This window comes from Tyto alba, unplaced genomic scaffold, assembly GCF_018691265.1.
Source record: "Tyto alba isolate M040663 unplaced genomic scaffold, T.alba_DEE_v4.0 Super-Scaffold_26, whole genome shotgun sequence".
In the NCBI taxonomy this organism is placed as follows: Eukaryota; Metazoa; Chordata; class Aves; order Strigiformes; family Tytonidae; genus Tyto; species Tyto alba.
The window spans coordinates 888,070-914,004 of NW_024881300.1; the positions used below are offsets into that span (position 1 = coordinate 888,070).

At 44.7% G+C, this 25,935-nt stretch overlaps 1 protein-coding gene across 1 annotated transcript in view; it reads left to right on the top strand.

Annotated features, from left to right (window-relative positions):
• NLRC5 (NLR family CARD domain containing 5) overlaps window positions 1-25,935 on the top strand; it is a 52,313-nt gene that overhangs the window by 10,099 nt on the left and 16,279 nt on the right. The window contains exons 5-32 of the mRNA XM_042797599.1: window positions 1,192-1,257; window positions 2,274-4,026; window positions 5,879-5,962; window positions 6,332-6,415; window positions 6,501-6,584; window positions 8,258-8,347; window positions 9,240-9,290; window positions 10,156-10,221; window positions 10,940-11,023; window positions 11,979-12,062; window positions 12,476-12,565; window positions 13,175-13,240; window positions 14,256-14,333; window positions 15,049-15,132; window positions 16,209-16,292; window positions 17,569-17,658; window positions 17,782-17,829; window positions 18,936-19,010; window positions 20,051-20,134; window positions 20,944-21,027; window positions 21,903-21,992; window positions 22,103-22,165; window positions 22,854-22,937; window positions 23,379-23,462; window positions 24,064-24,153; window positions 25,128-25,193; window positions 25,675-25,758; window positions 25,828-25,911. Of these exons, the coding sequence (XP_042653533.1) occupies window positions 1,192-1,257; window positions 2,274-4,026; window positions 5,879-5,962; window positions 6,332-6,415; window positions 6,501-6,584; window positions 8,258-8,347; window positions 9,240-9,290; window positions 10,156-10,221; window positions 10,940-11,023; window positions 11,979-12,062; window positions 12,476-12,565; window positions 13,175-13,240; window positions 14,256-14,333; window positions 15,049-15,132; window positions 16,209-16,292; window positions 17,569-17,658; window positions 17,782-17,829; window positions 18,936-19,010; window positions 20,051-20,134; window positions 20,944-21,027; window positions 21,903-21,992; window positions 22,103-22,165; window positions 22,854-22,937; window positions 23,379-23,462; window positions 24,064-24,153; window positions 25,128-25,193; window positions 25,675-25,758; window positions 25,828-25,911 (3,874 nt within the window). The remainder of the gene's footprint in view (window positions 1-1,191; window positions 1,258-2,273; window positions 4,027-5,878; window positions 5,963-6,331; window positions 6,416-6,500; window positions 6,585-8,257; window positions 8,348-9,239; window positions 9,291-10,155; window positions 10,222-10,939; window positions 11,024-11,978; window positions 12,063-12,475; window positions 12,566-13,174; window positions 13,241-14,255; window positions 14,334-15,048; window positions 15,133-16,208; window positions 16,293-17,568; window positions 17,659-17,781; window positions 17,830-18,935; window positions 19,011-20,050; window positions 20,135-20,943; window positions 21,028-21,902; window positions 21,993-22,102; window positions 22,166-22,853; window positions 22,938-23,378; window positions 23,463-24,063; window positions 24,154-25,127; window positions 25,194-25,674; window positions 25,759-25,827; window positions 25,912-25,935) is intronic.

Here is a 25,935-nt window from a genome sequence, read left to right on the forward strand (position 1 = left end):
TCCATCCACGTGGGCTTATCCTGTTTTGGGTGGACTTAAATCCTGAGGAGGAGTGGAGAACAATTGAAAGAAATTGGGCTGTCATCTTTGCTACAGTGTGTAGCTGGGATGTGTGATACTGCTACTTGTATTTTATCTGTCTTAAATCTGCTAGGTTTCTTTCCTTTCATATGCTCAGAACCAGTCCCTCCAATGCCCTATGTAGCTTTGCAGTGCTTGTGGTGTAAGTCTTTGATTAGTCTGTCTGTAGCCCTTAATGCTCTCTCTACTTCTGTATGCTCCTCCAAACCCAGAATTGCACATACCTAATTTTTTTTTTTTTTCCCCTTCCAGCAACTGTGCTGCAAGTAGGGTCATTTCCTAGGATGTTTTTTGATGGGCTGTTAAAAGTTTTTTGCTGAGGTTTTGGCACTGCTTAGCACTGTGCTCTTAAGAAAATGAGGGGATTGAGCAAAAGAATGTGAGCATCATTTGCTAAACCTAACACATTTCTTGCAAAACATGCCTTTTAAAATTCACATTGCTTCCTGCAAAGACTTTCAAAGCCAGGTTTCTACCAGGAGCTTGTACCTCCCTATTTCTGATGTCCCAGCTGCTCTTGTCTGGGAACAGTAAGATTTGGATATTAGCAGCTCTGTGAACCACAGAAGTCGTATTCCAGTGTTAGATAAATGTTGAATCCTTGTAGCTGATCATATGTCCCAGGGAAGAGGAGGGACCTGCTTGACTTCTGTGCAGAAACACTCAAGTGGATAGAACAGGCAAGTAGCAGATCACACTATGGCAGGCAAGATTGAAGTTATCCACTAGGAAGATCTATATAAATAAACTGAAGTGCTGGAATTAATTGTCTGGAGAAGTTCAGGGAGGTCCACTACTAAGTGTCTTCAAACCAGCCCAGACCCCTTGGTCACCCCTGAGAGCTGTAGCATGTTCAAGGTGGGACAAGAGGATGGATTAGGCTCACGAGAACCAGCCCAAGCTGTCTTTCTGTATACCTAGATGCACTTCTTCTTTTACATCAACATTTGCAAAAGTAGTTCTGTAAACTCAGCCTGAATTTGCGAATAGTTTTGTCTCTTTGATTTTGCCACTTCAGCTCCCCAGATGTTTTGCTGGAGAGTCTTGCCCAGCTTTAATAAACGGCCATTCAGAATGTTCTTTTGACATGTTTCTGACTTCAATTTTCAGGGTTTGCTCGCCGTCGCCGTCGCAGAAGCTCTGTGAGTGATAAGGCTGTTAAACAGCAACAACTAGGTATGTAGGTGTTCCAGAAGCAGAGCAGTAGTGTGCTTTTCTCTGAGGAAGGACCTGTTCAACTTCATTGCAGAAACACCTAAGAAATCAATGTCCTGCATCAAAGGAAACTTTTGTTTAGTAACTGCATAAACTCTTAATGCAATAGGTTATAAAATACACAGACAACGGGACCTGGCAAATAACAAGAAACCTCCATTTTGATTTCAGAGAGATATTAAATCTACCTGAGGAGTAGGGATGCAGATGGCGTAGGCAAAGAACTTCCTTGAAGTGTGATTCAGTTTTGGTCATCCCTGTATTTCTTTGCCTTTTTTTTTTTTTTAACCAAATCAGGAGACATACTGACAATTTAAAACCCACTAAAGGCTCCACAGTTTCTCTAGCACATTAAAAACTTGTATGATTTCAGCTCACTCTAAAGTAGAATGAGTAGATGAGTGAGGAAAAAAAAAGTAAACTGAATAGATGAGTGATGACAAAGTCAAGCCAGAGTAATTCCAGGAAAGACTGGGTAGCCTGAGCAGTGATGATAGGGTTTTTCAGAAGGTGTTGAGTACCCTTAATTATCACCACTGTTCTCTCTTCAACAAAGAGAAGCTGATACCATTGGGGATCTCAGATTCTCAAAGCAAAAGCTGTGTCTGTTCAAGGTGTAAATAGGTGACCAGGTGTAGCACAAGGCCAGCATGGGTCAACAGGGAACTAGTGAACGTGGGAATTATATGCATAATACACCAATACCTAATTCTCATCTTAAAGAGGTAATAAGATTTAGTTTCTATATGAAGCTGTTTCACCTTTTCCCTGAATTTTCTTCCTCTTTGGCCCCTGTGCAAGAACAGGAAAAATTATGTATTATTTTCATGTTTTCAAACTTTGTCATCTCTACCTAGCTCTGTGGAGCAGGCTCTGATCAGGGACATTGTTTCTCTGTAAATGGTAGTATTTTGGATCTGTCACAACTCAGAATTAACTTTTTTACCCTCACACTCACTCTATGTCTTCTCTCCCAGATTCAGCTGCAAAGTACCGCTATCTCCTCATCGATTCTATCTGCTGGAGATACGGAAGCAGGAGAGCAGCAGGAGCAGCAGCACAGGAACAAACACAGCCGGTGGCTTTCAACCAAGCCTTTGTCAACCTTGTAATTCGACAGAGCAAAGCCTCCCGCTTAAAAGAGAGAACAGATAAACCCGGAGAGGATGTGGGAGGTGCTCCTGAACCAGAAGAATGTGTGGATACAGCTGTGAAAGTGTCAGATCTGTTTCGTAGTGTGGGCAGACTGGGCACAACAAAGGTGATCTTCTTGTTTGGTAAACCAGGCACAGGCAAGACCATGTTAATGCACAGGATTTGTCAGAAATGGGCAGAAGGTGTCCTACCTCAGTTTCTCTTCACTTTCCTGTTTGAGTTTCGGCAGCTGAATTTATTAAAGAGAAAACTGACTCTGAAGGAGCTTTTGTTTGACCTGTTCCTTCAGCCAGAAGACAGCCCTGATGCAGTGTTCCAGTATCTCCTGGAAAATGCCCGGCATACACTGATCATCTTTGATGGGCTGGATGAGTTTGCAGCTAACATGGTCGTGTCATCCTCTTCTAAGGAAGGCCCAACTCTTACCTCCTGCATGTCCATATGTGAGCTCTTTGCAGACCTCTGTCATGGGAAGCTTCTGCCTGGTTGCACAGTGCTGGTCACCAGCCGACCTAAGAGAATACCTGACTTCTTATTAAACACAGTAGATCTGCTAGCAGAAATTTGGGGGTTTGACCATGAGAAAGTTGAGGAATACGTCAGCCACTATTTTCATCAGCATTCATTCAAAGAACAAGCCATTGCTCACCTGAAGAACAACACCAAGCTTCTCAGCATGTGCCTCATCCCTGCTCTGTGTCATGTTGTGTGCATCTGTTTGGAGTATTTGCTCCTTAAACATCAGGTGACTGTGGAGCTTCCTCAGACTATGACACAGTTTTATATCAAGATGCTTCTCATCTTCATAAACAAACAGCAGGGAGAGCATGCAGATGAGGAGACTCAGCTGAACTGTAATAAGAAGGCCATTTTGGGCCTGTGTGATCTTGCACTGAAAGGCCTGGAAGATAAGAAACTTGTATTTTATGTTGGTGATACTCCAGATTACGTGAAGGAATTTGCTTCCTTACATGGATTGCTGACTGTCTTTGATGTGAAGACAGGTGGCACTTGCCCAGAGGCTGGCTATGCCTTTGTGCACTTAAGCTTGCAGGAGTTTTTTGCAGCACTGTGTCTCATGGTAAGTAAGACGGTGGACAAGAACTACCTGAAGAAAAAGTTCTCTTTGAAGTCAAAGTGGACTTTAAAGAACAAGGCAAAGACTGAGTTCATGGAGAGTTTTCACATCTTTCTCTCAGGCTTGTCGTCAAAAGAATGCAGGAAATTTCTCATGCTGCTAGCTGAACAAGATGAAGCTTGGGTACAGGATAAGCAGGACACAATCCTGCAGTCTCTCAAGAAACTGGCAGCCACTCATCTGACAGGGCCTAAGGTCATTGAGCTCTGCCATTGCGTGTTTGAAACACAAGACCTCAAAGTAGCCCAGCACATTGCAAGCCTGCTGAATTTCAAGTATGAGTTTAAAAACTTTAGACTGACACCTCTGGACATGTCAGCTTTGGTTTTTGTCATAAACTCGGTCCAGGATTTGACTCATTTGGATTTCGCAGGATGTCTCATGGACGTTGATTGTTTGGAGGTTCTGGCCAGCTGTAAAAATGTAGAACGCTTGAGGTAAACACACTGAGTGCTATGAGCTGGTGGGTGGACAGAAGGGCTAAGAGGTTGGAAGGGCAATCCTGGTGTTTGTTTTAAAAGGGAGAGAAAGAAGATGTGAGAAATTCTGATCTAGACAGTATAACTTTGATTCTGCTAAATTTATGAAATTAATTCTGATAAATTTATGAAATAATGACTTTATGAGTGATTGAAGGATATGAAGGTGATTAATCAATTCTGGCTGTATTTTTTGTAAGTTTCTTTGTTTTGATTAAAACAATCAAACAACAGGGTAGTTAGTATAGTAGATAAGAGAGAGAATCGTAGACATTTCTTGACAATGCAAAGGCTGGGGAAATTCTGCAAGCAAATGAGAAAGTTGTGATCTAAGTGAAATCACCATAAACCAGATGAACAGGAGGTGACAGCTGCACTCTTGGGTGTTCTCTATCAGTGCTTTGCTGTAATGCTAGGAGGACTTGTGGGATCCTGTTGTGGAATGGGTCTCATTCTGTATTTCTGTGAATGATTTAGAGGAACATGCGTAGAGTTTGCTAATGTGGAGAAGATTGGGAGCAGCCAGGGTATTACTTTGACCTGAAGGGAATGATGATGTCTGCTGTGAAACATAGGAGTAGAAACAGAGATGTGAAAACTGCTATTCTTGGATATTGCTGTCATTGTAAGAAGGACAGCAATTGATCTCTGCCTCCATTAGGAAGAATAGGAATACCATTTAATTTACCATTAGAAAAGCTTTTTGATGATACATCGTACCTCTAAATTGCTAATGCAGGCACAAGGCAGTGCATGGAGTCCTCTGCTTTCAAAGAGCAGATTAGGCAGATGCCGGAGGATGGTTGGGCTTTTCCCTTGCTTTAGGAGAACAGAACAGGGGATTTTTGGGAGTTCTTCTTCAGCTTGTACACACTCAAGTCTGTGCCTGCTTTTGTTTATGGTCTGCAGGATACTAGCACTCTGAGTACTGTCTCTTGGAAGAGTGGGCAAAGAACAGTGGGACCCCAAGCATTTCAGCTCCATTTTACTTGTACAGAACCTGTCTAAAGAAGCAGCATTGCCTCAGGCATGTTCCCAATGACTGTGGGCCCTGTCCATCATGCCACGGTGCCTCTGCAGCTTGTTCCTGACTCCCTCTGCTTTAGGGGATGGTGGCAGAGGCACTTAGGGCAACAGGGCCATAGGTGGGTTTCTGCTCTCATGGCCCCCAAACACACTGTGGAAGACGTGCAGCCCAGGGTGCTTCGCACCAATACATCCCGCAATCCATCCGTTCTGCAGCTGATTCAAAGAAGAGCTTGTGTGCCTGAAAGCTTAACTCCTTGTCTGTTTTTTAGTTCCAATGCCACCAGTTCCTTCTATAAAAGAGGCCCTTTCCCTGAAAACCTTGTGTCTTTTATATTTTGGACAACTCTGGCTACTCTGCCACCCAAATTTAAAGTATCTGGCTTGAAGTCAACCCTCTTGTAACTTGACAGCTGTTAGACACTCTCTGTTTGTATGAGTTTGGTTTGTCCCTGTGTGACGTCCCTTGTCTCCAGGGTCCTGGCTCTGGTGGGACATGCAGTAGGGCTGACTCTTCATCTGTGGCAGCACTTACACATGGTGTCTCTGTACTAAAAGGCAGAAGCTGTCTCTCGAGATATTTGCAGTCGATGTGCAAGTTTAAAGTTTTTTCTAAAAACATGTTTGAAGAGATAAAGATGCTGCAAAAAAAGAGTATAATAAAATGGCTGTTAGGAAAGAAATTCAATGCTTTGTTTTTTAATTGTGTTTTAACCCACTCTGTGGGCTAACTTACTTAGTTTTTTGGTGTGTTTATGTTTTTTCCCTTTTCTTCATGTTTTAGCTTTCGTAGTAGGAAATGTGGTGATGACTTTGCTGCTGCTCTTTCAAAGAGCTTACGAGGAATGGGGTGCCTGAAGAAACTAGAGTAAGTCCTTGCTTGTAAGGTCAGAGCCTTCCCTCTATCTGTCCTCTGTTTCTGTGTTGCAGTTTAATTACATCAGCTCACTCAAGGCTGATCTGTGCTGTGCAGCACTGCATAGAGACTAACACAGTGCTCTGCAGAGCACCATGGATACGTGTGGCTCGTGTTTTATGTTGGTATCGAGGAGTTTTGCATTGCTGTGCTTGAAAAGGAGTATAAAGTTGGTTGCAGGTGGCAGAGTCAGGCCACCTCCTCTCTGTGTTAGTGTGCTGGGTGTGCGGTGCAGGCACACATCTGAGACAGGCTGGCTGTGTGCTGCAGGGGATGCTAGTCCTCCCTCTGCTTGGTTTGAATGATTCCTTCTTTTTCCAGGTTGACAGGTGGGAGCATCACAGCTGAGGGGATGACTAACTTGGTCCAGGCTTCATCACAGTACCTTCAGCTTGAGGAAATAAAGTGAGTGTGTTGTGGCAATGACCTTCAAATCAACTGCTCGTTCTTTGGGGGCCTTGGGTACTAATGAGAATGAATCTGTGTGCAGCTTGCAGGACAATCAGATACGGGATCCGGAGTTGAAGAGGATGATGGAACTGTTTTCCAGAATGGAGAAGCTGAAGAAAATAGAGTGAGTAAAAATGACTTAAACCTATTAAAAATGGTAGCCACTATGAAGCCAAGAGTAACATCAGAGAGAGTTTAAACCCTCATCAGAGCAGAGTTGCTGGATGTCTCTGTAAGGGGTGACACTCACTCTTATAGATGCCAGTGGGGGACATGTGGGACACTAAGCTGAGGCACAGACATTTAAGTGCAAGCAGGGCTGTTCTGGAGGCCTGGCTGAGTTTGAGATAGACTCAACCTCACAGTTCTTAGTGAGGGGTTTTAAAATAATCAGAAAGGAATCCTGGCACCCCTGACACCGCTCCAGGAATTACAATGCATATGTTCAACTTGATACCTGTCATGACTTTTTCCTCTTCTTGCCTCCTCACTTCTCTTCCCCTTGGTCAGGCTCAGACTGAGATGCCTCACCTCTGCATAAAAGAGGTTGGCTCTGTCCCTGTCTTCCCAGCCTTTTTGCTAGCCCTCTTCTCCTGTACTTCTTCTTACACTTCTGTAACAACACAGTGCTGAATGAGAGGGACTGACTGCTAGGAAAATTCTCAACATGGATCTGCATTGTTTTGGTGGAGAGAACCAGCCTGATTTGTTCAGGGATTTGTTAAGCCTTTCAAAAGCTAGCAGGGGCAGTTTAAGCAGCGGCAGGCAGAGCAGAGCAGAACTGCTGCAAGTGTTGGTGTCTCAGTGTAATTTGCATTACTGGAGAGGGATAGCCACAAAGCTGTGCTACCCCTGCAGAAAGTCCAAGCCACAGTGCTGCCTGCCTACTTCAGTTAAAAGGGTGTGACTGTCTTTAAAGGTCTTACACATGCCCCCAGCCGCAAGCAGGTGAATCCCATTCTGGATCCCATCCAGAAATTAATTACTGACTTTGCAGTATGATTAGAACAGTTTAAAAGTGTGGCAGAAACAGGAAGGAAAGGGGAGATGTGTCTGTTCCTCTGCTTTTCTGGGCACACTGGATAACAGCTTGTGGGAAATGCCAGCCTGTTCCCAGTGAAACAGCTTATCATATGGAAGAGGTAGAAAGCCAGTACAATTTGTAAGCCTCATTCCTTTACACATTTCTATTACACACATCCAGTGCTGTTGTCATGGATGATTCCTTTGAGGCTCACAGGGATGGTGCTGTGGCCCTGCGAACAGGCAGAGGATTTGTAGAACCAAGACCTTATGTTTCATGTTTAATGAAGTTCAACAAGTAATGAAACAGAATAAATGTGCAATTAAAGAATAAATCCTCAGAGGTTGCTAGTATCATGCCTTCGGGGATGTTTTAAATGTGAGGGTTTAGACCGCACTAATTTAATATGCCATACTTAAATTGGATTTGTTATAATAGCAAGTTTAATTGCACAGTGGGTCAGTTGTGTAATCATACAGGTATAAACTACGTTCCCTACCTAACCCAAGAATGGTTAATGATTCTTCTGTTGCACATAGAGGAAGTGTCTCTGGTTCTAAGTTCATGGGAGCTATAGCTTGCAGAGAAGAGCTATGATCTGACTGTGCTTTTGTTGGGACATAAATGCAAAATTCTGAAGTTTTGGAGAAATACCCTAACTAAAAGAATGTCTGCTTCAGGGTGTCTGGGTGCGGAGCAGAGGACATTTGCATAACAAAAGAGCGTGCTGTTTGGTCCAGCAGCTGATGTTGTGCTCTTCCTCATGTTCACAGTCTGAGCAACAACGATCTTTCCTTGAATGCTGTTCTTGTTCTGGCAAAGGAAGTCATCGCGTGTCGAAACACTACTGAACTGCATGTCAGGTATCAATGCATGAGGGATGTTACAAAAGCAAATATGTTGTCTCTTTAGATAATGGCTTTTTAAATGGACACTGCTTTACAGCTTAGTTGTTGGCTAATCAAAGTCAACAAAAATGAATTTTAATCCGCTTTTTTTTCTGTTTGAAACAAAATTTGAATTCATCATAATTGAATTCATCAGACTTTCTTTTCGTATTTTTATATGTTATTTTATACTTGGTCTGTAAATTGATCTGCAGGGTGTAATATTTCTTCTTATATAACAGAATTTAAACTTGCTTATAAGATATGCAGTATATCAACCAGGAAATTCTTTACTAGCTAGCACAAATTGGCTATAAATCAGCTAAGTTTACTGAAAAGGTGTGGATTTGAGTAGCTCTAACTCTATGTTCCTTTAAAAAATCACAGGTTTCGCTGTTATCATAGGTCCAGGATGACAGAGAAAGGGTAGAATTTTTAAATCCTATCTGGTATGGTTGTCCTACATTGTACATTTAACAGGCCAAATTAATCCTTGATGTAACTCACGGATGTCAAATTGCAAACAGATTTTTCTTATTTTTCTTGCTGGAGAGGAATTTCTGCTGAACTCTTTCCAACAAACTGCTGGTTTTGCAAAAAAAAAAAAAAAAAAAAAAATTTCAGCTCAATCTTCTTAACCATGTTACTGTCTTGTCTGTACTGCAGCCCCGGTTCAAGTGCCGGGTGTCCTGCTGCCCTCTAGCTGCGTGGCTGCTCGATTGCTGGCCTGGGGCAATGTGCTAGCATGGCAGATGTCAAGACCCTCTTTAGCGTCCAGGCAGCAGCTTTGGTCCTTCCTGAGCACCTCTACTAAAGAGATGGTGTCCTTTCATCTGTGCCCTGACACTGACTTGAATCTCTTTTTCAGGAAGGACACCGTGATTATATATTTTTCTGGCCCATCTGGGAAAGCTCCAAGGTGAGAAACGACGCTTGGGGTTCTGCTATATTCAGTTATGCTGATTCAAACCATCAGCTTGGTGTCACTGTAAACCACTCTGGCATCGGAACTGATTGCCTCTGCCATTGCATCTGGCAGAGCTGGGTGCACCTGAGCAAGGAGAAAGGTAACCAAAATAGCTAGTCTTTGCACAGACCTACAAGCCAGTTCCACAAAGGCAGGGCCTTAGTGCCTATGTAAGCTTGAAGTGCTGTGTTTCTGTTGCAAAACTGCTGAAAAGCAGTTGAACATGAGGATTAATGACAGAAAAAATTTTGCTCCTTCTTTTCCCTGCTTGTGCATTCTTTTGAAGGAAGGGTGAATTTGACCTGAATTCAGAATCTCCAAAGCAATCTCTTGTTCCCTGATAGGGGGCTCACTTTGCCCTGTGTTGTGCAGTCCTTGAGGGACCTCACAGTATTTTGTATGCATGTGTAAACTGGCTCAACCTGGCCCTGAGTCAGCTAGAAACTGCTCCTAATCAGTTGCCTGGACAGTTGTCTAGTGCTGTGGTAGTCAGCCTGGTGCTGGTGGGTATGTTTACCCCTTCTTGTGGTGGCACAATCCCATGCAAAGGCGAAACGCCCTGCTTCTTGGTAGTGCCTTTGAATTGGGGCTCAGTTATCAAGTTGATTCACATATCCAGTGAAATCCCATGTGGATTACCCTCTGTGCTCCCATCTGCTGATGGAGCTCTTCTGGTTCTTGAAGATCACTTAACCTTGCATGGGATGGTTGGACAGAACACGGACCTTGTGGTTTCTTCTAGAAAGTACTAACCAGCACCCAGGTCCTCATATTTTGTAAAGGCAAATTAAAGGCCAAATATTTTGCTTGTTTGCAGATCACTGGATTTGAAGTGGAAAGAGAATAAGGAACATGTACCTCCAACTAGATTTGTGAAGTTATGGTAAGAGAAGGCGTTGAAGTTCCTGCTGGGGAATGTGATTTGCAGATGACAGGTACTACAGAAGGACAAGAATAGCAGCTGTGTTTGTCCTTGAGGACAGAGGGTATTTCCACATACAAAAAAGTTTGAAATAAAACTGACTCATTAGATAAAAATAGCAATAAAAATCCCTATCTGGCCCAGCCAGTGGCTTTCTTTCATGTGTATTGGGCTCTACAGCCCTAGAGAGGCAGGGTTCCCTTGATAATGCCCATCTTGCCATGTGTTCTTATAGCTACCAAAGGCACGAACCATATAGGTTTTTTTTTCTTGCCTGGGCTCCAGAGGAGCATAGTGGCTTTTTTAAAATAGAACTCCAGCATGTTATCTAAACGTGCTAAAGTTGGGAAATGGCCCTACTTTACCTCCTTCTCTTTCCCTCACTGCTCTGCGCAACAGGAACAATTACATCCGTCCCCTTCTTGTGGATGGCAGTGCCAGGCAGTTCTGACACAAGGCGTTGTACTTGCACAGCACGCTGCAAGTGTGTCCCTCTGAACTCCTTTTGCAGCACTCGCTACAGAGAGACGGAGTAATATGGCCAGGATTGTGTGGCAGAGCAGAGAGTAAAGCCTCCCTCTCTTGGTACTGCTTCTGTGTGCCCTCATCTGGAGAGAGACACCAGAAATGCATGGGCGCCACTGGCCCCTCACTGCTCGTTAACCCTTCCTGTTCACAGCTTGCAGGATCGCAGCCTGTCTTCCCAACATGCAAAGGAGATTGTTACCATTCTGCAGAGCTGTCCCTACCTCTCCGAAGTGGAGTGAGTGCCTCCTTTCCTTCCTGTTGAATGGCTGCAGGCAGATGGGGGGAGCAGGGGATGTTACGCGTCGAGGGCAGTGAGAGATAGGGGCTGACCCCCAGGGAAGGGTGCCAACACTGTTAAGTCTGGTGGGATCCTAGCTAGGGGTTTTTGGTGAGGTTCAGCAGGAGATGAATGCTGAGCAACGTTCGATTCCTGTGACAGCTGCTCCCTGACTGTAACCAGAGGTGCCAGTTACAGAGCAGACCCTGCTAACGAAGCAGTGCTACATGCTGGAAGCAGTATTGAGCCATTCAGGAGGCACAACTCTTCCAGCAAATCCTCTGAGCCAGTGAAGGGACATACTGCTTCTGTGTTGTCCCTTTTCTCTTCTAAAGCCATCCAGCTCTGTTGGGAGCAGAAGGCAGGGGATCCACTTCATAACCTGCACATTGCAACGAGTATCATCCTTACGTTTGCTTATTTGCTTATCTGTGAGGCCCCCTGGATTTGGCTGTAAAGCTTTCCTTCTAGCCTGTCTGCCCTGGAAAACGCAGGAGTATCTGTTGCAAGACAGTTCAGTCCAGACTATCTTGAATTCAGCTACACCTCAAACCCCAGTTTTCTAGCTCACTCATTTGACCTGGGATCTGGAAATATTTGTCATCAAGTGTTTTCTGCCTTCCTTTTTTCCAGGAGGATAGTAAACATGCACTCATTTGGTTTCTTGTTTTGTACTCCCACTTAGGTTTTCTAAAGTAGATGGTTTTGGGGCTAAAGTATGAATCATGTTGTCCTAGGGATAAGACCCTTTGTCTGAAGTTGCTTCATGCAGAGATAAGCAGGGAAGATTGATCTGGGACAGAAGAACAGTCCAGGCAAAAAGCAATTGTAGGAAAGGGAAAGCAAGCAGATTTTGAGGGCTTTGTTGTTTATACTGTTCAAACCAGTCCCCATTAACTGGAAAATGCCTCAGTTTATCAGGTAACAAGCTTGGAGATGAAGGCTGCAGTTGCCTGCTGGAAAGCCTCCCTTGGATATCGATTTCAGAGAAGCTGGAGTAAGTGTTGCCTTGTACAAAACAAAATTGTCCTCTTTTCTTGACCCTGGCAATAACCATACAGAGATGCTGAGCAGGGATGCAGGAGGCAAAGGCCTCACCCAGACCCGTGGTACAGAATCAACTCTGAGCACTCCTAAGGAAGTATGAGACTTGGCCCATGAAACTGTTCAGGCAGAAGTTGGTCACTTGCTCAGAACGTCGTGGACGGAAACTGGGCAAAATGCCTCTGAAGTGCGAAAGTGCCCTTCCCTTAAAACCCCTTCCTCAGGAGTAGTGGTTCTATGTGTTTTCCACCGTGCCACTTCTGAAGTGAAACAGGTTCAAGCATGCAGCACACTGATGACCGCTTCTGCTAGGACAGTCCTGTGTGATTTCAGTGACCAGCTTATCGCCTTTTTTATCTTTCTTAGTCTCAGTCAAAACTGCCTCTCTGTTAATGGCATTTGCAGTCTGCTGAAGTCAGCAAATACCTGCCAGAAGATGATGGAGGTACAAGTCAGGTATGTAGGTCTTGAATCATTCCTGAGGTTAATCCTAGTGTACAGGTCTGAGAGTTAGATTCTGAGATTTTTGTTGAGTCACCTCAGAAGTGAGGTGGGTGAAGAACATGTCCAGAGATGATTGCTAACACTGACACTTGGTAATACATTGCTGTAAGCTGAATTTTGTCTGAGCCATCAAACTGGGATTTGAGAAGGCAGAGAACTGTGTGTCCTTTCATGCATGGGGGCAGTTTTAGACTCTTGTGCTCTCTGCTGTGGGAAGTTTTGGAGAGAGGGTCTCTGTGGAGTATGAGAACTGGTGACATCGGGAGTGGAGCTGGCAGTTCTCTCCTATTACTTTCCCTTGGAAACCCCCTGAAGTTCAAGTGTGACAATTTTGTCTGCACTTTCTGTAATGGTTCAGAGAAACTGAGTCATCTGCTACTGCATAGTTTGATCCAACCAGTATTTAAAACTAATGGAGATTATTTTTTGCTTGCTTTGGGAGTGTTTTAAGTGATTGGTGTCACTAAATAGTTTTGCAGAATAAAATCAAGCATTTTTAAACCAAGAAGTGCTGTAAATAACCAAAATGTGACATTCATTGATTCCTTCTCTTCTTCACAGCCTTTGTCATGAGACTGCAGTCCTGAGTTTTACAGAAGGCAGAGAGTTTTATTCTCTTCCTCCTAGGTAGTATGTGTGCACAAATGGTGTTTTCTCAGCATCTCATTTAGTTCTGATACCCTGTTTAGGTATCACAGCAGTTCTTGTCCCCTGCCCCTCAATCTAAATGTAGCACTGTAGTCCTGGTTTTCTTAGCTACTTGGGAAGTTGTCCACTGCCTTCTATAGTGTTTGATTATGTTTTATGTCTCTAGGGGACATTTCAACCCACAGCATCCTAAGCAAAGTGGGCTGTTTAGTGACAGCTGTGCTATCTGATAATAGTGAACAGTAAAAATAACAAGTGAACCCCACACCTCCAAACCAAATTCCAAAAAGATCTACAGATCTCTGCATGTTTAAAATCATCTAGTTTACTACACTATGCATTCTGGATCATGGTATTCCTAAATCAAAATAAGTTTAGAGTTTTATTTTTCCCCTCAGAAAATTATGGTCAAAACAGCTCAAAGCAAATGTTTTGACTGAGAAATGGTTTCCTGTTGCTCCTGGAGCTGTAGGTTCGTTTATTGATGCCCTTGTTCTCCATGGTCTGAGCCCACTGTAAAATAGCATTTCTCACAGTACACTGCATCCCACCTCTTAGCTAGGGAGGAACAGCAGTGCTATGATGAGATGAAACCCAATTGTTGTGGCGATACTTGAAAGAGAGTGACAGCCTGAGACATGTGAGCTGTGACTCCTTTCAGGCACCAGGAGACATTTCAGACTCAGATATTTTAGGATTCAGGTGTTCCATTTATTTACGACTAGTCAGTTTTTGCACAGACATGGACTCTTTTCACAAAACATGTTTAGGCAAAAGCTGAATTCTCCATCAGACTGTAGCTTAGATGAGAAAACTGCCTTTTCCCCTTCTTCCCAGTTGCCTGCATGCTCAAGTATTTGGTTAATCACTGAAAGAAAGAAGAGCTTGCTATTGGCAAGATACGGGTGTGGACTAGAGCCAGGATAGCCCCAGGGACCTGCCAGATTGCTAAACCGTAAGTGTTTTACCCTTGTCTGGTTTTGTGCTCACTTAGGGAAGAGCCCACGTTCTCTTCTGATGACCAGCAGCTCAGAGAGGAAAACCAGACAGCTACCAACCCCCTAAAAATAAGGTACCATGGCAGATTTTCATTGTATTTCATGCATGTCCTATTGCTGGATACTGTAGCTGATGTAACCTCCATTTCCAAGTTTGAATGGTGAATCACAGGAGAGCCCCTTTGGTCACTGTGTTCACAGTCCCAGCTTGCAGCACCAGGAGCTCTGTGGTTAGTGTCTGTGGTCCCAGGAGTCAAAATAGACCGTGGGTTGTGCATCTTCACAGAATCGATGCGGTGATTGTGCGGTTACTGCATAGGCTCCCATGTGGGACTTGGGGGAGCTGGTGGTGACAGAGCTTGTGAGGTCGGGGAGATTCTCTGCTGATATTTTGAGAAAGGCATCCTAAACCAGACCCACGTTCAGATGCATATCATACCATGCTCTTACTGCAGCACAGAGTGCGCCTCTCTGTTCTGTAGGCTGCAGTGAGGGAGGAAGAAGTTGTGCTTAAAGCCTTCTAGCCAGGACCTTGGGGACCTGGTTCTTTGTTGCGCCACAAGTTTTCTTTACCTTGTCTCTTTATTCTCTGCTTGCAGACAAGTGTTGAAAGTACAGATTATCAGTTGTTGCAGACAAAAAAAAAAAAAAAGCAAGATATTTCAAGTTTTTTTTTTTTTTATTTCATTATTATCTCCTTGTTTATTCTCTGGTTTTCTGAAAGAGTGAAGTTTACAATCTTGTTTGCAACCCTACAGTCCTGTACTATTGATTTCTCTTTCCCCCTAGACTGACAGACAGTCGTTTTCAAGCTGGTGACCTGGAGAAGCTGTGTGCAGTCCTGAAGGAATGTAGCAGCATCTCCGAGTTGGAGTGAGTCCTTCTTAACTCTTGTGGTCTTTATCTGCAGCTCTTTGGGATATTGAGAAAATGCCACTTGTTTTTTCTGTAGTGTTGTATGGAGAATGTGGTGGAATGTGATAGAGACATAGCCTTATGAAAGGCATAGCTTTACATGGGCTAATATCCTTTGCCAAGGAGACAGTGCTCTCTTAGGGAGAAGTTTGCAGGACATAAATCTAGAAAGGTGCTGTTTGGTCACTTAGCCTGACTTCAGGTATTACAAAAGCTGTAAAACCTTATCTTGTCATTTTTGCCTTTGGGCCATTTGGGAGCAAAGCTGCAGAGGGTAAGGAATCCCACCCAAATCAAGTGTGGGAGCCTGTATTTTTGCTGGTCATCCCACATACGGTGTGCAAGGACCTTTAGCACCAAAGCACTTTATTCTGTTAGTGCTGGGATGGGGGCGGGCAGGGGGAGTCATCCTGTTTGCTAGCACCAAGAGGTGAGCAGACGCAGCCCTGATGGAAAGGCTAGCCAGCATCCTCCCCACATCTAGGTTTTGAGGGCAGAACAAGGGCCAGCACAAGCATGTAGTCTGTTTACCACCACCTGAGGGCTGGCTATTCCCTTAGGCCTGGGCAGCCTGTAGAAGAGATGTTTAGCCTTTGCCCTTATAAAGCAATCATGTCTCTTGATCTCACACGGACCACAGCACATTGTAATCTTTAGGCTCTAATATCAGATTCTAGTTTCCTTCTCCATGACTAACCTGTGGCTCCTCCGTTGGGCCTGTCCAGGTTGATCGTTTCTCAGAGCTGTGGATTTCTAGTCCCTAATAACTGCATTAAAAAGCACTGTCAGTCCAGAGGGGTCACTTGGTGGACACGAGAAATTAATAATCCCTGAGCTAGGTTTTAGGCTGTCTTGTGTTGGTTAAGTCCAGTCTCTGGTTTCCCTGTAGGCTTTGGTCGTCAATGGAGAGGGGCAGTGCATGTGTTATTTTGATTAGGGTGCTTGGGTTCTGCTTTCAGAGCTCTTGTTACTGAGAGCTAATTGTGCCCAGTTTTTTTTTCTATGAAAATTAAATGCCTTTCTTTAACTCCTAGCCTATCAAATAATTGTCTGGGAGACAAGGGACTTTTGCAGCTGTTGCAGTGCCTCCCGAATTTGAAAATGTTAAGTTCTCTCAAGTGAGTAGCTCCTGTTTCTCCTTACTCATGGTTGGGTTTTCGTGGGAGTATTGGTTGTGGAAGTACAGCCCACATTTGGGAAGGGCTCTTCAGGATTAAGTGTAGTTATATTCTGTGTCTGTTGAGAGTAGGTCCACTATGCTGGCTGATCTGTCCACACTAGTCCAGAAGAGATTGACTCCACTTGAAGCTTGGTTGAGATAAGTTCCCAAGAGCCTCAGTCCTCTGTGGCGGAGACAGGTGGTCTTGTGTGCAGGTGTGGCACGTGGTTTCTAAAACAGACTGAAATTTTTAGCAGGACACTGAATTTTTCCTCTCCTGGTTCCTCACTGGGAGGGAGAGCAATCCTTCCTCTCCTGAGGTGGGCACCTTTGGAAGACAAATGCTGGGGAGCTCCATCTTCAGCACTGGAGTCTGAATTCAGCTGCAATGGTGGCTTATGCTTGTCAGGGTATTTTACCTGGCACTCCCATTGCAAGTGCACTGTACAGGGCTGTGGCTTAAGGCATATAGCACCATTCTGTTGTATTGAAAGAAGGTATATAGCACCATTCTGCTTTATTGAAAGAGATATTTATTGTTTCTGTTTGATTAATTGAACTGTTCTTAAGCCAAGACTGTTCCAGTTACTGACAGTCTGCAGCTTCTCTTCACATCAGTGCAATGAAACACACTGCTGTTATTTATCTGTTTGTTAGGGTTTGTTTTTTTTTTTTCTCCCCAGCATCAAGTACACTGCCCACGGTCACTCTAGATACTGTGAAAGACCTAACAGACCTGATCATGATCTTGATTAGCATGGGTTTTGTACTGCCACAACTGCACTTACAGCCAAAGAGTTGTTTTTGCCTCGCATTGGTGTCTTGAATACAAGGAATTCCATTTCACCATAAGAAAAAACTTGTGTGGTGAGGATGGTCCAGAAAGATTGTGGATTCTCCATCAGTGGAGTTGTTAAAAACCCAGCTGGACAATATCCTGAGCAGTTTGCTCTAGTCTAACCCTCCTCTGAGCAGGAGAGTTTGACTAGATCATCTCCAGAGTTCCATTCCAGCCTCAATTATTCTGTGATTCTCTGAATTCTGAAAGTGAGGGATGAATTTAAAAAATACTGGAGTGAGTTGTGTTTGCAGAACTGTAGTCGGAAGCACAGGCAGAAGGTGGCAAAGAAGCAGTCTCTGAGAGTGATGGACAAGGATTGCTATTATCAGGTGACACAGTGTAAACTGCTAGTAGTTTTGCTTGCAGTGGCTGATTTAATCTCTTCTTCCTGTAGGTTTAATGACAACCAGATCTCCCTGAACTCTGTGTTTTTCTTAGCTCAGTCATTATCTACATTGGAACACATTAAAACAATGAACCTCAGGTATGACCAGGAGTACTTTGCATATTTTTTGCTATTTAAAACCTCAAGCTGTGATTTTTGAGGAGTGATACAGGAGCACTTGTCTTCAAACTCCATCGTAACTACGTTCTTTTCTGATTACAGCTTAGGACACCCGCAGGTGGTTCATCTAACCTTTTGCAGAAGAATCAGGTAAAATCATACCCACTCATCTGTCTAAGCCTTTCAAACTCATCCTTGTGAAATCTTAAACAGATGGTGATGTGTGAGCTCCTGAGGTGTGCCAGCTAAAGAGCCACTTGGCTTCACACTCCAAGCAGGGTGGTGGAGTCAGGATGAGCTGCTTCATGGCTGACTGACTGACAGTGGCGTGAGGGTAAGGAGCAGTCGGCAGCAGACAACTGCTGATGGGGCTGCAGCCATCTCCTTCCTGGGCTGGGGCAGAACAAATGCCCAAAGTACCGAGTGGATGCAGATCTCCCTGGAGGCTGGAAGAGGGATGATAAGGCCCTTTTCTTTCTGGGGATGCCGTGAACCTAATTCTGGCAGGTGGTGAGAAAAGGCAGACTGGAGTGTGAGGCCACTGCTGCCACCTCACCTTCCTCCCCAGTTGCAGTGCAGGGACTCAGCTACACAGGTGTCATGGTTTGAGCTTGGTCAGCAACCAATCGCCGCAGCTGGTCACCCTCCCTTCCCCCTCCCCACCTGGGAATGGGGGAGGGAATTAGAGGGGTGAAGGGAGACTCTCAGGCTGAGATAGGAACAGTTTAATAATGGCAATAAAACGAGAACAATGATGATGATAGGGAAAAAAAAATATATATATAATCAGGCAATATACGGTGTAATTGCTCACCACCTGCTGACCAATATCCAGCCCGTTCCTGCCCAGCGACCCCAAGATACCAAGATCCCACAATCGCAATCCTGGAAGCGAGAGAGAGAGAGAGAGCTCCTTCCCACCCACCCCTCCTCTATATAGTGAGCACGACGTTCCATGATGTGGAATATTTCACTGGCCAGTCAGGGTCAGGTGCTGTGGCCGTGCTCCCTCCCTGCTCCCTGTGCCCTTGCGCACGGGCAGGACATGGGGAGTCAGAGAGTCCTTGAAGTCTCGGTAGCAGCTGAAAACATCAGTGTGCTGTCAGCATTCTTCTCATACCAAACCCAAAGCTGAATCCAAAACACAGCACTCATCTAGTTCCCAAAAAGGAATATTAACTCTATTTCAGCCCAAACCAAGACAACAGGGACAATAACATCAGCACAACTCATGGGGTAAACTGTTCTTTCCCCAGGGTCAGAAGTACCAGCAGCTGGAGCAGTGGTTTCCTGGCGCATCCCAAGCACGAAGCAGAAGGACGGTGCTTCCGGTACGGCAGCCCCAGCTTCCTTCTGTCACTCGGGAGTGTAGGGAGAGATGGCTGTGAGGGTCTGTATCTGTAGTGTGATGTGTGGAACAGACCTATCCCTCCAGCTGTGTCTCCTCAGAGAGCTGGCTTGTGCCCTGCCTGCCTTGGAGAGCAGATTCTTTCCTCTGCTTGTATCCCATCATGACTGATTCCACGTGAGATGCCTCTGGAAAAGGTGCATCTTTAATGTATCCATCCTTTTCCCTGCTGAAACTGGTCAGGGAGGCCAATCCCCAAAACAACACTTGGTTACAAGGGAGAAGGTCTTGGCTGTTGTAATTTGGCAAAGCCTTAGAGAGATTGGGGCCAGCTGGCATCAACCCAGGCCAACATGTATTTGTCCTTTGTGGTCACTGGAGGGACACAGTGATATACCAAAGGTGGCTGGCTGTGGAATACACACTTTTGGGTTAGACTTGGGATGCCCACTGCTACAGGTGTATATGGGAAAATAAATAATGCATCTTTTGATTGGCTGTGCTCAAGGGGATTATCTTGCTTTCCTGCAGAGGACGTTTCTACCCATAAACAATGAGATACAGATCTGTCTGGCTACTACGTTTGTCCCATGGAGACTTGCCAGTTTGTGACCCAGAAAGGTTTCTGTGATTTTTCTTCTGGGAGAAGGACATAGGAGACACCATTTCCAGCCTTGCTCTGGGAAAGCTGAGACAATGCTGAGCAGGGAAAGATGCTGTCCAGTCTCCTGAGACATTTTAAGTAAAGTACCAATGATGTGGCTCTAGGGAGGCAACACCCAAAGTGACATAGTATTTTGGTGGATTGGCTCTCTTGAATTGGCTCAGGGCTGATGAAATCATCTGGGTATCACAGGCTTTGTCTTCTCAGTCCTAGACTGTGAGTAGCAAAATATACATAGTGGAAGTGAAAGGGTTGCTATGGGCCTTGTCCTCTGATGTGAGACTCTGGGATACGGAGGAAGTGTTGCCATCCTGTGGTCATGGGAAATGTTTAGCTCCTGAGTGCTTGCTCTGCTTCAGTCTCAGGGACTGCAGAGTGGGTCCAGAGGACGTGACCAGGCTGTGCCAGGTACTGGCCGAATGTCCCCAGCTGACAGAAATTGGGTAAGTGTTGTGCACCCAGCAACCCTGCCTCTGTCTCTCCCCAAACTGCAGATACAGAGTCAGTATTCATGTTAGCAGCTAGTGTAAATTGGTTTTCTTCCCACCACAGCTTCTTAGAAATTTTCATAAAATTTCACCAAGATGCTTCAGTAAATCCCACCTCCTTCTGTCCTCTCTGTTTCAAACAGAGTTTGGCCTTTCCTAAGTCTACCGTGTCTATATGTAAACACCCCAGAACATGTATGTGTTCTTATAGTCTTCCTCAATCATGTGGCTAGACACAAGTGTTGTCATCTGCTCCTCAAGACCCTGGCGGGCAGCGTAGCCAGAAAAAGAGTGCCTGGCCCACTAAGCCATGAACTGAACTCTGGAGAAGCTGGTCACTTCAGGCAGGATCTGAGTGCCAAGAAAATTAGAAGAATACTGGTCAGAACAAAAACTAAGTAATAACAAATAAAAATAACTTAATACCCATATTGCATGTACGAAATACATTAGTAATAAATAAAAATAACTTAATAGCCATATTGCGTGTACAAAATACATTAGTAGCATAATTTTATGAATTTACAGTAATGGAAAAGTAAAACTGGAACGCTAATTGACTATAGGATGTAGATAAACACAGAGATCAGCCAGTAAAGGATTAAATCTTGCCCAATCTCCACGGCATTTCTGGACATGTCCTTTTTTAGAATTTGCCTGTAACACCCCCATGCAGGGTGTGTGCATATTCAGGTAGATTTTATATAAACATTTATGGATTCTTCCAGTTTCTCTTGTAATTTGTTTCCTTCCATGTTTTACAGTCTTTCTGGAAATTCATTGAGTGACCAGAGTATTGAGAGACTACTGAGCTTCCTGCCATACTTCTGTCATCTGACACTACTGAGGTACTATTTGGGGTTCCTGCTTTGATTGCTGCCATGAAACATTGGTTTGGAAGGTGCTAACACCACAGCATATTTTAGGATCATTGATCAGTAATTGTAGATTAACAAGCTAGGCAAAGAAAATGCAGAAACTCTTTCACACTAGAATCAAAGCAGCACTGAACCTTTTTTCTTTAATGATACATAGAGGGGAAAAAAAAGGACAGGAGGAGGAGTACCTGCCCTAGGCACAGCATCCCAGATAATCATTGTTTAGCAGGGCTCATGGCACATGACTTTCAGCATCTGTAACAGATGTAGGACTTGTTGATTGACACAGTGACAGCACATCACCCATTTGTGTTAGCAGCATCTCACAGCTCTGCCGCTGCAGGGATCTGGCATCTTGCCACACTTGACACCAAAAGTGTTTCCTGGCAGTGTATCAGCCATTTAGGCTGGGAATTTAGGCTAGAGAGGTGCTGTCAGGGGCTAGAGCACTCCCACCCGGTCAACAAAAAGCCCAGAGGGAGCTTGGCCATCCTTTACAAGACATTGCAGCATGGAGGGGCTGCAGTGTCTTGAGAGACTAAATTTGCTCACTCAGAAGGTTGCTTCCAGTCTGGGGTTTCTCTAGTCCAGTAGCCCTGAAGAGGAGTTGTTCAGTGTAAACCCTTGGTCTGTACTCCCTTTTTAGTCAAAAGAGACTAAAGGAGACTCTTTAGTTAAAGGAACGTGGCCTGCCAGTGCTCAAAACTTTAGATCCTTGCTCACTGATCTTGGGTTAAATGGGGTGGATCGAGCCTTTTGCATCTCAAAGTAAACAGTAGGAAAATTGGTCTGTGTGTATCTTCTTGGGAGCTGTTTCACTGTTCTTTCTTTCCCCTCCTTTTCAGTATTAGGAATAACACATTTTCCCCACGTTGCATTGTCTTACTCATCAACTCCATCAACCTCTGTGAGCGGATCAGAGTGGTTGAAGTCCGGTAAGACACTCAGACTGTTTGGAGCCGAGCAGCTCAGCTTTAAAGTGACTACAGAGCTTGTCATCTTTTGAAGAGCATTGCTGAAGGGCTGTCTTTTGTTTTTTCTTCAGGTCAAGTGAAAATGCTTTTTTGCATTTAGGAGCAAGCATGCGAAGTCAGAAGACATCCTGCAGGTACTGGCATACAACACTTAATTATAACTCACTTGTTTTGATTAGGTTTGAAACGCTAGTGCAGGTAGCCAAATCTCCTCTTGTATGAAGAACTCATGGGCTGGTACTCAAGGAGCTTGGGTAAGTAGCTGAAGCTTTAGAGCTCAATTCAGCTGCCAAAGTGCAACTCGGTACCATTTGGATGCACTGGGATGGCAGAGACCCGTGCCTTTCTTGAACGGGCACTGGTCTACTCATGATTGTCTCGAGTGGCACCACATTCTGCTGCACAAGCAACTGAATTGAGCTCTAGCCACCACATTTTCCAAATGCATGCCTCAAATTCTGGGTGATAATCTCCATATGACCATCTGTGTGATGTGTATGTGATGAGTGTCTGCAGCCGCTCTGGGAGTGATGGTTGCTGGGTGTCCCTGCAAAGAAGACTGTAACATATCTCTAGTTAGGCACCACGCTTCATGGTGGAAGGTTCCTGAAGACAGCAAGAAATGTGAAAAGATCTGTTTCCTATTTATAACATGGCGTTTGTTATGAGAAGTATCAAACACTGGCACAGCTAAGGGCATTCATCTCGGTGAACGTTGCATGGAGGCTGGTGTAAGAATGCAACTGCTGATGGGCAGCTCTCACTGCTCAGGGTGAGCCAGGTTGTCTGCCCGTGCTTCAACTCTTGCTGTCTTATACACAGGCTGACGGACTGTGCCATCGGTCAGGGGCAGATTGATGAGCTCTGCAGAGTCTTGGAGCAGCACGGGTGGCTAGCAGAAGTAGAGTAAGTGGGGTTTGGGTTGTTACCATGACCTTGAACAGGAGGGAGGGCATGGTTCAGCATTGCCTGGGATTTCTCAGCCTGTCTGCATGTGTATGTGTGCTTGTTCCGACTATTTAGAAAGAAAAATGATTAGTAATCATACAGGTCTTTTACATATATTAAGAGGGCTTGAGCTGGTGGGGCAAATTCCTGGGGATCTTTATGGCTGTCTTGAGGCACTTGTTGCTTCATCTGAGCTCTGCTTTGAGCTTGTGTTCAGAGCTCTTCATTTGAGCTTGCTCTGGAGCTTATGAATGAGGTAGTTTTGTAGAGCAGCTGTTTAATGGCTGAGCTGGGATTTAAGTCCAGAAAGTTTGGCTTTTTCTTTCAAAGCTTTTCAGATGAGCATTGCTGCTTAAAAGGCTGAGTTTTGGTTGTCCATCTTGTTCTTCTGCCTTTCAGTCTCTCCAGGAATCAGCTGGGAGATGAAGGCCTGAGGTATCTCTTGGACCGCTTGCATCAAGTGCCTGTTACCTGTTCCCTCAAGTAAGAAAACATACTGCGAATTGAGGTGCCCTAGCAGAAAGGTGTTCACACGATCCCTCCTGAAGCTAGTTGTCATGCTTCTTGCCCACTCGTGCCTTAGGAGGTAAGGTCTGAGTGAGCCATGAGCACAACTCAAGACCTCCAGGCCAGCATGACTCAGGATCCAATCCAAAACCTGCTGAAGTAAGTAAAAGTCTTTCTACTAGCATCAGCAGGAGATAACGGGGCCCAGAGTGGAGTAGTGACAGAAATTGACCCAGTCCCCTGAGTTTTCAGCTCTTCACTTTTCTGTGTACGTTGTCCTCTTTGAATGACTCAAAGCCCACAGGTGCTGTGATCTTAGCTGCACCCTAAACCAGCCTCCCCCCTTCCCTTTCTGGTGGGGAAGCAGCTGCTCCAGCAGAGGCAAGCTGGAAGCTGACTGTGTCATCCAAGTCATCGGTGCTGTGTCGTGGAGGGATTTGGTGCATTTAGCACAGCTGAAGGGGCCCAGCATCCCACAAAGTGATCCTGCCTTCGGTGCCAACTTGAATTTCACCTCTGCAGCTGAGGAGCCTGTGGGCAACCCTGACTCTTAACACCTTCCTTCTCTTCTGTGCAGTGTCAGCCATAATAGTATTTCTCAGGATGGAGTTCTGCATCTCATAAATGCCTTTGCCACATCTGGGAATGCCACTGAAGTTCAAGTCAGGTGTGTGTTTCTCCTTGCTAATTTCTAATTCTTCCTTGCGTATTTTCCTCTTAATTATCAAAAGTTTGTAATCTTCAGGTAATAATGATGAGGGCCATGTTTTCAATGACCTTTATGTACAAGTGCTTGCAAAGCTTTTGTTTGTGTCCGTTTCTACTGGCCAAACACAGCTGCCAAGGAGGAAGCTAGCAAAACTGTTACTACACAGGGCCAAGTCATTTTTGGGTGTAAAGACAGAAGTATTTAGCTGTACTGATTGTTGTCCTGTATGTATCTGTAAATGAACCTCTTCAGGGCAGGAGTCAGCATTTGCTGTCTGAAAATGTGCTCTCTAATTCACTTCAGTATGTTGAGATTTCAGCTCTGAGTCTGCTGAAAGCAATTTCCAATGTTCTTTACTTGAATTTATGTCTTTATCTCCTTTCCTCTCTGGCAAAAATAGCCCATGGGTTCTGGGCTTGTTGCACTGGCATGAACTGCTTTTTCTCACAGATTTCAAGCCACAAGGCTGGGCCATGCTGCAGATCTGCCCTCGTCAGTGTTTATGTTCACATAGACCAGTTGGTCTGTCATGAACCAAATTTAACCAGAGTTGCTTCCATTCATTCCTGCAGTTAAATGTGGGTGCTGAATCTTGTGGCTGGGCTATTTTAAAGCAGTACAGTCCCCCGTTATAGCTCTCTCCAGAGTTTAGCAGAGAGTGCAGGGGCAGGAGGAGGCAGACAGAAGCAGGGCAGATCAGGACTGCTTCTCTAACCCCCAGTGCTGCCTTATGCCAATTTAGTGTTAGCGAAACCTTAGTGAAGCATTTTCCTGGCCTGGTTTATTTTAGGGAGAGGTGAGCTGGGCCAGATACCTCTGTCACTGCTGTGCTGTGTTGCTTTGTGCAGTTTGATGTATTGTTCAGTTCTCACCGCTGGGAAAAACAGTAATTTTCCCTCCAAATCTTACATTCACATATCTTTTCTGTGTAGTTTGTGCTCCAAAGCAACTTTAATCATCAAGTTGACAAGCAGAGATGACCCAAGAAAGATTTTGAGGTAACAGTGCAGATTTCTTTTTAGTGATTTCTTTGACAAATGTGGAGTCCTTTTTCTAGGGACGAGGCAGACAAAACCTCTTGTAGGCCCTAGCATGGTGATATTTTACACTAATAGATGATACAATTCCCTTGATTCACCTTCTGAAAAGGGCTTTCTCACATCACAGAGAATCCCATGTCCCTTTCTATCATTGTTCTCCCACTGACTGTTCCTCACCTGGGAACCTGTAGGTGTGCCTACAGTCCCTGCCCCAGGGCAGGGTGCTGCAAAAAGCTGCACCATTGGCATAAGCGTATGCTGTATCAGAACATCTCAACAAATGCTTTTGAAGTGTTGCCAGAGTCTTTTTTGGATGCCCTGCAAGACATTTACATTTTGGTGCCATCCTTCTTTCTTTGTGTGATACCTGAGATTTCTGGGTCAGAAAGCCTGAACTGTTTCTAAAGAGCTAAGACTGTTCTCGTTTGCATCCTTTCAGGCTCGCAGGGTGCAACTTCCAGCCAGAGCACTTGGAAAAGTTATGCTTGATCCTGGAAAAGTGCATTGGTCTGACAGAGTACATGTGAGTTAAACAGACCCATTCAGGTGGGTTTGTTTCTAAGCTGTTTGTTACAATGACCTTTGGTTCTAGATCCTCAAATAACAACGTGACAATCCAAGCTGCAGAAAGACTTTTGCGTTCACTGAGGAAAAATCTGGGTCCTCTGAAAATCAGGTACCGTGTCACTGTGCTATTTTA